The sequence below is a fragment of the Eleginops maclovinus genome, chromosome 11 (assembly GCF_036324505.1).
Source record: "Eleginops maclovinus isolate JMC-PN-2008 ecotype Puerto Natales chromosome 11, JC_Emac_rtc_rv5, whole genome shotgun sequence".
NCBI lineage: Eukaryota > Metazoa > Chordata > Actinopteri > Perciformes > Eleginopidae > Eleginops > Eleginops maclovinus.
This window is the reverse complement of record NC_086359.1, coordinates 6409415-6418776: the sequence shown is the minus strand read 5'-3', so window position 1 is coordinate 6418776 and position 9362 is coordinate 6409415. Positions and strand designations below refer to the sequence as shown.

The window sequence follows — 9362 nt, the reverse complement described above, 5'->3', positions numbered from 1 at the left end:
ATTTAACATATAAAGAAAACACCATAACTCATTATCTATCTATATACAGTATACTTCTAGTGTGTCTGCCATGGGCTTAATTAGTTAGTTAGTAACACGTGTTGATCCTAAACATCTTAGCAAAAAAGGAACAGTATTTCAGATTAAAGAAAATCAGGGTTGAGCCATTTAGTCCAGAAGGTAAAATCAACAACTTGGAATCAGTCATTAGTACGAATATATTCTAGAAATAGGAATATGATGCACTGAAGGAACAGCAAATGTCCTTCCCTTTTGATACTGGAATCAAAAATATCAGAATCAAATCAAAGATATCAGATTAAAAAAAACACTGCAATGCTGGGGTTCAGGATATATATGCAGAAGCAAAATAACATTTGTCGTCTTATCAAGATAAGCTTGCAACAACGTTTCTTAAATTAATCCAGTTTATGGAAGTTACAGATCTGTACATTGAAGTAACAAGCAAAAGAGTAAAGCGAACGGACCAATGAAAACCCTCTATGTGCCGGGTTTATTTACTTTCTAGGCGTGCTTAAAATGCAGCACTGAAACCTCCACAGTGCAGTCTCCCATACTCCTGACTATATGTGTGAACTCTGAAAACTATCTGTATGGTTTGGTTTCATATTTTTTAAAACTTCCCTTAATAAAAACACGAATGCATGACAGATTCTTCTTTTTTTTTAATCAAATTCTACTTCTCTCAAAAGCGTCTTTGGTTTTCTAAATATTACATACTTTGACAAAAGATGTCCAACGTTCTTGTTTTTCTGGAATAAGCTACATTTAGCAAATATTCCCACTATGTTCATTGCTAAGTGCATGACATTTTTTTGTTCTAGCTCAAAGTCACTTAGGTGCGCACGTCAAATTATACAAAACTTCAGGTTTCTCATATTTTACATCAACAGATAAACAGGGCTAGGACAGGGACCATTCTTACAGAAGTTGTTGATCCATCAGACAAACTGTACAAACACATAAAATCAACAATGTGTGGTTCAGAAAATACAATATCAGCTGACATAAGTTTAGATTTAAAAATGAAAGAAAGCAGACTTAAATGGGAATGTAAAGGGGAATACAGTAGCATGTAAACGTTTCATGGCTTTTCTGTAGTATGTAAATATTAAATGAGAAAAGGGATAGAACCAGAATAACAGATTTTTTTATATTAATACACAAAAGGGCTTGAGATCTGATAATCAAATAAGAAATAACAAGGAGATAAATGAAAACAAAACAAAATAAAAAAATCACAATTTAAACTGAACAAAAACAATAATTACAAAAAGCTTAACAAACAAATAAAGATATTCCTTGTCTGTATTGATTGTTTCTTTAAATGTGAAATGGGGACAGAATGAGGAGCTGAAAATGTTTTGAACATTTCATATTGCTATGATTTGGCTCCTGATGAGATTTCATGTTTTCGGGTTAACTGCCTTTACATGCTCCGCCATGTTCGTACGGTGAGACAGAAGTGTGTTTGTGTGTGTGCAGCATGTATTGTGTGTTGCATACTAGATATGGATGATCGGAGGGACACGCAGAGGTTACCGAGTTCTGCGTCGGACACATGTGTTTGGCCTGCGTGTGGGCACAAAGCCGTGTTTGCAGAAGCACTTGTATGAGCCAGCGGTGTTCACACAGCGAGCGTTCTTGCATGGACTGATACGAGCTACTGGTTCTGCACACTCATCAATGTCTGAAAAGAAAAACAGTTTTCAATGAGTGTAAGCAGCAGAAAGAAGAAATATTTCTAACAGTGCAAAACTTTACACTTTCCCATGTACTTTTATCGGCTACTGTATATTCCTTAGAAATTCAGAGAAAAAAATGTATTTTTGTAAGACTAGCAAGTGCAAACCTATACAGCGGGTGCGGGAGTGATCCAGCCTGAAGCCTGTGTTACATTCACACATGGTGCCGAGGTAGGAGCGCACACAGCGGCCATTTACACAGCTGCATTCGTCCGAATCCTCCTCTGAACTGTCACCTTTTACATTAAGGCAGGGGAAAGGTAGGGAGAAAATAAGGTTTAGTTGGGGGGAAATACACTAGAGTGTCTGACATATGGTTGGATTTGAACAAAGATAGTGTTACCTGGGTTATAGTTTGCAAAAGCTGCCTGGAAATCCTGATCCCCATCAGACTCAGTCTCCAGATGCATTTCACACAGACGACTGAACATCTCTGAACACAAGGAGTAAATATATTTTCAGGTAAAAAGAAAGGAAAATGGCAGTGAAAGCTGAGCTGCAGTGGGACTGGTTCTCTTACCTGAGTTTCTTGGTGGACAGGTGTTACACTCGGGCCCCCAGCCGCGCCCGTAGTGACAGCAGCACTCTGAGTAGGTCACCACCAAGCCGTTTCTTTCGCTGCAGATCAAGCCCTCGTCAACCTGCAGGAAACACACGTCCTTGTGGGCTGCAGTGCGATCTGGGTAAAAAAGGAGGAGAAAACAAAAGCACTAAATGTTAGCTGTGGTTCAACCATCAAAAAGTTTCTCAAGAAGAATTCAGGCACTGACATTTTCAAACACGCTCTTTAGACAGGAAGTCACCTCATCTAACCCTGAACTGTAAGATTATGATCAGTTAAAAAACAACAGCTGTATGCACGTCTGTGGACGATGTCAACAGACAAACATTTTAGAAGTATTGAACTTTAAGGATTACATTTTATTTCTGGTATATTCTGTATTTGAAATGCCATAATAAAGACTTAAACTACTATTAGAAATGATTAAAATACAATTATTTCATCAGTTTATGTTTTTAATGAAACAAAATCAGTAAATCAGAGTTTATTTAAAAGTAAAGTAGGGGCATAAAGTCATAACTATGCATTTTTTCTATACACACACACTCAATATATTTGGGGTAATAAAGGTCAGGAGAAAAATGTAATAGTCCACCCCATAATACAGTGTTTTCCTGTATAGCCTGAAGGCACTACTTTCAGCAAGCTATGGCATACAGCAGATGTCCATGGTTAGTAATAGATACAGGAGAATAAATGGCTTAATAACCCTATTAAATTTGGTTGTACATTATGGAGTTTATTCACACAATTAAACTATTCATTATCAAAATCTAGAGAAACATTTTAAAGTTACCTAAGTAAAGTCAAATACAAAGCTAAGTACTATCTGCAAACTACAATGAAAAATCACAGGCATGAGTTTTAGATTAATGGCTGTGTGATTAAGTGGCAGCATGGATGATGAGGCTATGCTGACAGTTCACCCTCATTAGGCAAAGAGCTCTTTGTAAATGTAAAGAAGCGTTAATATTGTGTTTAAAATAGCGTGTGTAATGTCATTTTTTGCTCCGCTGGTTACAAAGCGTCACACTCAAACAGTCCTGTAGCATTTACTACAGATATTAAACCAGCCAAATTCAAATAAATTCATTACTACGTGAAAAGGGCCGTCGAAAAAGACTTAAAGTCCTTTGAATCCCTTATCTTAGAGGCAAAATAATCACAAGGGAGCTCAGGCCCTTTTATACTCAATGTAGAGTCTGTCTTTGCTCTACCAGAAGAAATGAGTTTGTCATCCATAACAGCACAGACACAAATAGCTTTTGGAAAAAAAAGACATGCAGAAAAAAATGCCTAAAGCAATCACTTTCTCAAACTGAACATGCTCAGATAATGCTTTGTGTGCATGAAAGGGGAAATTCGATATGTATATCTAATAACTACACAGTGTGCTATTTTTTCCAAAGATTGGGAAACTGTCACTATAAAGGCGGTAAGAGGGGGGAAATAAAGCCAGTAGAGGCCAGATGGGACACAAATTGGGAGGAATTACAAAGAGCAACATGAGTGGCAGATGTCAAGGTAAGCCAAAACTCATTTTGATCGGTCATGCTCAGGTGAGCCGATGCTGATTTTACCCACCGTCATAGACGCACTGTTTCAGCGCTGCACTGAAGGTGAGGGGAGGGTCGCAAAAACAGTGAAAGGAGCCGGGCGTGTTCTCACACCTCCCATTCTTACAGTACGAGGGGTCCTGGCACTCATTCACATCTGCAAAGGGCACCACAGACACTGGTTACAGTATGAACATCTGCTTGGGGCCAGCTCTTTGTCTGTAGGTAGTGGACACAATAATAATAATAAGAAAACTTGTGCTACATAATGACAATCACTCATCAGTACAATTAACCTGCAATAAACACTCCCTCTTCTCCCGAGACTGTCAAAAATATGTTAATTAAACTTCAGACTTGAATAAACTCTCAACAAAAGTGGAACATTTTCATTGCAGTAATATTGTATTGGTTTAGAGCTTAACGTGTCCACCCCCTGTACTGTATGTCTCTGTATTTTACTCTATGTACTTTTTAAGTTTCTACCATAAATGTTGCATGCTCAAGACAAAATGACGTTTGTTCATGCGTTACACTGCAGTTGATCTCTAGTAAACATGCAACCACACTGAAGAAACAGGAAGCTTGGTTCCAGCAACAGTTAAAAGGAAGACTCTTTAATCTGCTAAGAAGTTGCAGAGAAAATGATCCCGCCATGAAGGCCTGTTGTGTCTGACAGGATGTGGTTGGAGCAAATGTCTAATCTTATACTTTCTTCTTCATATCTATGTTTTCTTGAGGCTTAAATAAACCAGATATGGTGTCACACATCATGAAGGACTAAAATCCTGAGTAATGAGTGTCTACTACATACTCAGAACATTTCTGGATTTTCCAACTGTTTGAAATACAAGCCATTACTGAATAAGCCATATTCACATTGGTTTAATTCCTAAAACATATCAATCTGAAACAATTGGTTGGACCGGGTTAGCAAATCTTTTTGTCTGAAACACTTTGACAAACATGAATCCATCTTCAGTAGTTATCATCACTTTTTGAGTTGACAAGATGTTTCTAAAATTAAGCATGTGTCCACGTAAGTTGGTTTGAAGCTCATAGGGTCTACCCACTCACACTTTTCTAGTCATTTGGTCATGTTGTGGTTTTAACAGGGAGAACAGAGACATTCATACTTTGTGTTTTCAGGAATTATCTGGACTACCAGGTCGGATTAAGGATGTTATTCAATGGCTTTTCTATGTTTGAATCTGATCCATTTCAGTCATGTCCAAATAAACAAAGTATTTTGCAGCTCCTTTCAATTTCAAGATGCAGCAGTTTTATAAGAAGGTCCCTCTGAAGCAACACCATCAGGAAATCCTGTTTTGGCTGCCTTTTTTCCACACTTGAGTCACTACTCAAAGCTTGCAACTAGGTGAGGCTCCAAATGATTCATCAGCTCTTGACCTTTTACTTCTGCCTTTAACATCATAGCCAACTACAATGTCTGCTTTATACCAGCCAATAAATAAGATGAATAAGATTCAGTTCAGTTAGAGTTAGCTGAACTACACTTTATGCTGTCCCCTGAGTAATGCTTTCTTTTGTGGGAGGGAACCAAGATTTGTGTCCTAGCTTTGCCACACTCAGCTGCAAACTGCTGAAGTAAACATTGATGGCAACAAACGAAAACTGGGGGCATCATATGCAATTACAACAATGGCACTTCACTGTCACCAAACCAGTGCTTTCCAGTCCTTTGCTCAGGTGAAGTCCATACATTTGACTAATCAAAGAGTTGACAAGGACACACAAGGATAGTGCCTGCAGCCTTCCTTTCTTCAAACAAGCGGGAATTAAACTGCATGTCCCAAACCTCAGGCCATGAGGAGGAAACAGTTCATTTTCAGTTCAGGATGGATTTTGTCAAAAGAAGTTTTAAGAAAACCCTGCCTGAAAAATGTGGTCAACTTGGCCTGTCTGGAATCCAATGCGACTCATAACCATGTTTGGATCAAGTCAGATCATCTTCATTCACACAAAAACAAGAGCATTGGCTTCAGGTTTCATGAAACAAGCACAGTAGGACGACTACTCTTGTTTTTTTCACAACATCGTGTTTGACCAGCAAACCCAGATATGTCATTTGGAACAGAGTGGTAAAGTTTTTTTTGCAGATGTCATAATCGGGGTAAATGTAAGATATTTTAGCACCACTCATTTCAGCATTGAGCTGCATAGACAAACAACTCTGAATGCAACAATTTTTACCGCACATGGATATGTATATGTTTACGTGTCTGTTTAGTACGTTTCCTCCTACAAAAAGGTTAGCAGCTCTTCACCATCCGTGTTTAACTAGGCAAGGTAATCCGTTTTGTCTCACATACACTGCCTTTCATAAGCACAGACAGCCAACACTGTAATTGCTCTTTTGTTTTGCTTTTATCAGAATAAACTGCTGTTGCCCACTTCTTTCTGAACCCCCCCTCACATTGCACAGGGTCTGGACTCACCAGCCTGCTCCTCGGGAGTCACACAGCTGTTACGGTCGGTGGCCAGGGTCCAGGGCGGAGCACAGAAGCAGTAGTACGACCCTGGAGTGTCCACACAGTGGCCATTCTTACAGTTGCCTGGGTCCTCACACTCATTCACATCTGTGGTAAAAAATAAAAGGTTTACTCAGAGCTCAAGATAATTCCTCCAGTAGCTAGCCACATACCGGCTCGCTGATACTGTTCAACTCACCGGCTATTGTTGCGATCACACAGCTCCTCTTGTAGGAGTCTGGTGTCCAGGGCCTGTTACAGTTGCAGAAGAAGGACCCTTCGGTGTTGACGCAGTGACCATTGGTGCACAGAGACTCGTCGTGGCATTCATTTACATCTGAGGGACAACGTTAACATGTTATAAAGCCTTGTTACAGTACTTTTTTTTACAGTTTTTAGGGCCTTTATATGTTACCTACCAATGCACTCAAGTAGGTTGCTGTCATAGTAGAAGCCCTGCTGACAGTAGCACTCGTAGCCAGGCTGCGTGTTCTCACAGCGACCCTTCTTGCAGATCTCATCAGCAAACAGAGAACACTCGTCGATATCTGCAGACAACGAAGGAAAAGTCTCTTCTCAGGAACAGAGTGCCGGCTTACCCAAAGTTTGTTTTATAATATAACAATGGCTAATTTCCCAATCTCATAAGAAACTGGTACCTTATTTGGAAATGTATGTTTATATTTCTTATTTAAGCAAAGAATTTCAGTGCAAATGCAGGAATGACTTCACTATCACTGGTGCATGTTAATATAGTGACTCAAGTTGTATAAAATCTACCATGGTAGACAGGCAGGCTGTACAGGAGTCCTTCATCATAGTAGAGGCCCTGTCCGTTCGGACACAGGTAGTGGAACTCGGCTGGTTGGAGAGGACAGGAAAGAGGTTAGTATACATGAACATATACAGTAGATTTACAGTAGTACATCATGTTTACTATGTGGTGAACTTTTCCTCAGATGCATGCATTTATGACTGGTTAACGCAACAGAAAAACAATCCCTATATTGGTGTTAGCACAACGCATTTACAAAAATAAAATGTCATACAGATATCATGGCCAGAGTTTTCACAGCATACAGTTTTATATTAATGTTTTAATACAAAAAAGGAACTATGGTCATTATTGTCCAAAACCTTGTAAGTAAACATGTTCAACGAGGGTTCCTTCAGCTTAGGACAAGTTAGATTCAAGACATCTTTCAAGACTTTTTAATGCCGCTTAGAATTACAATGTTTCGCTTTATGGTTCTGCTTTACGTTAATGCGAGCAAAATGAGATAAATTATTATTATTTTTAAAAGGATTGTTGTGAGATTTTATAAAGAACCATAAAAAAAGAACGATCTATAAAATGTTACTTCACATGATTTGAGTTAAAGATTGTTTTAAGACTTTTAAAATACCAATTAATTCTTTTTTTTATGTTATTGAAAGGACTTTTAAGGCCTTTAAATAATCCATGGGATTTATTGAATGTGTTTTTTACTTGCGCAATTCACACGCTCTGTCCTGTAACTGTACCTGATTGGGAGACAGGACAGGGGTAGATCTCACAGTGGTCTCCCCATCCCACTCCAATGGAGCAGCAGCACTCCTGCTTGGTGACGTTGGTGGCCAGGACGCTGTCGCAGAACACAGTGTCGTCGAGGTTCAAGTAGCATTCCTTCTTCTCATCCACCTGCACTCGAACGGCTGTGGGAACGAACACGGTGAACATTAGGAAACAGAGGTCTAATGATTGAAAAGGACTGCAAAGGGGCTCACCAAGCTGGGATTTCTTTTAATGATTGTTTAGTTTGAGATGTAATGCTTATAGAATATCATATTTGGTAATATATAACTAATAATTATAGTTGTTTGACTATCAGACCTTCAGATTGGTTTGAACCAAGACGGTTTGGGACATGCAGGGATATAATGTTCGGGCCTGGTGTAAGCTCCGGGATAAATGTGGGTCCGCAGTAAGATGGTAGGATTCAAAGCAGGCTTACCCTCACAGCTGTGTTTGTCCTCTGAGAGGACAAAGCCATTGTTGCAGGCGCACAAATACGAGCCGGGTCTGTTCTCGCAAGAGCCGAAGGGCTGGCAGAGATTCCTGTCTTCGGCACATTCGTCTATGTCTGTAAGGGAAATCACACATGGCGCTCTGGGTATTTGTTTAAATTCAAACACCATCTGAGTTGCAAACAAATAGATTTAGTTCTTATGTTCTTAAAATATCCACAGCATGTACACATTTGTGTTATGCAATGCGTCAACTTGTGTGACAATACAAAAATAATAAAACCTTACGTAAAATATTATCCAACCGTGACGACACAAAACAATGACAATTCAAAAGATAAAGACAATAATAAGTATGAGTACGTTGCTCGTTCATAGCAAAAAAATAGAATCTGCCTTTTATATAATAAAGAGGTGACGAATACGATTTGTAGAGGCTGACCTTGGCATCTCTTTCCTCCGACCAGTGTGTAGCCCTTCTGGCACTCACAGTGGTACGAGCCCATGTTGTTGATGCAGCGGCCCCTCTGACAGTTCGATGGCCTCTCACACTCATTGATATCTGAAGGGAAGGAAACAAAAACAATGTTGGAATGTGAAGCATGCAGAGAGCAGGATATATGAACGGATCAGAACCGATCTGGACTTACTCACACTTGGTTTAGACAGCCCTGTGCTGACAACTTATCAAATGTCTATAAAACCAGTTTTATGCTTTAAGCATTGCATTTTTGTTCCATGTGAACAGCAATGTAACTCATACTTGTTTTCTTAAGTAAAAGTAGCAATATAAAATTGTAAAAATACTCTGTCACAAGTAAAAGTGCACCATTCAAAATCCTAATTAAGTAAAGGTACATAAGTATTGGTGTCAAAATATACTTAAAGTACTAAAAGTAAAAGTACTCATTATGCGTTATGACCCATTTCAGAATCATAAATATCATATGAACGGATAATGACTGTTCATATATGTATA

General features: G+C 39.0%; 1 protein-coding gene across 3 annotated transcripts in view; it reads right to left on the bottom strand.

Moving 5' to 3' along the window:
* Nucleotides 1-669: 669 nt before the first annotated feature.
* The window catches only part of ltbp3 (latent transforming growth factor beta binding protein 3), a 30034-nt gene continuing 21341 nt past the window's right edge, over nucleotides 670-9362 (bottom strand). For 2 of the 3 annotated variants that reach the window (XM_063895614.1, XM_063895615.1), the window contains exons 17-28: nucleotides 8826-8945; nucleotides 8371-8499; nucleotides 7901-8071; nucleotides 7157-7237; nucleotides 6796-6924; nucleotides 6576-6713; nucleotides 6344-6484; nucleotides 3913-4041; nucleotides 2287-2445; nucleotides 2110-2199; nucleotides 1874-2002; nucleotides 670-1711 (exon numbers count right to left, since the gene is read on the bottom strand). In XM_063895614.1, the coding sequence (XP_063751684.1) occupies nucleotides 1560-1711; nucleotides 1874-2002; nucleotides 2110-2199; nucleotides 2287-2445; nucleotides 3913-4041; nucleotides 6344-6484; nucleotides 6576-6713; nucleotides 6796-6924; nucleotides 7157-7237; nucleotides 7901-8071; nucleotides 8371-8499; nucleotides 8826-8945 (1568 nt within the window). In that variant the 3' untranslated portion in view covers nucleotides 670-1559. The remainder of the gene's footprint in view (nucleotides 1712-1873; nucleotides 2003-2109; nucleotides 2200-2286; nucleotides 2446-3912; nucleotides 4042-6343; nucleotides 6485-6575; nucleotides 6714-6795; nucleotides 6925-7156; nucleotides 7238-7900; nucleotides 8072-8370; nucleotides 8500-8825; nucleotides 8946-9362) is intronic. The other variant, XM_063895616.1, reaches the window with a different exon arrangement.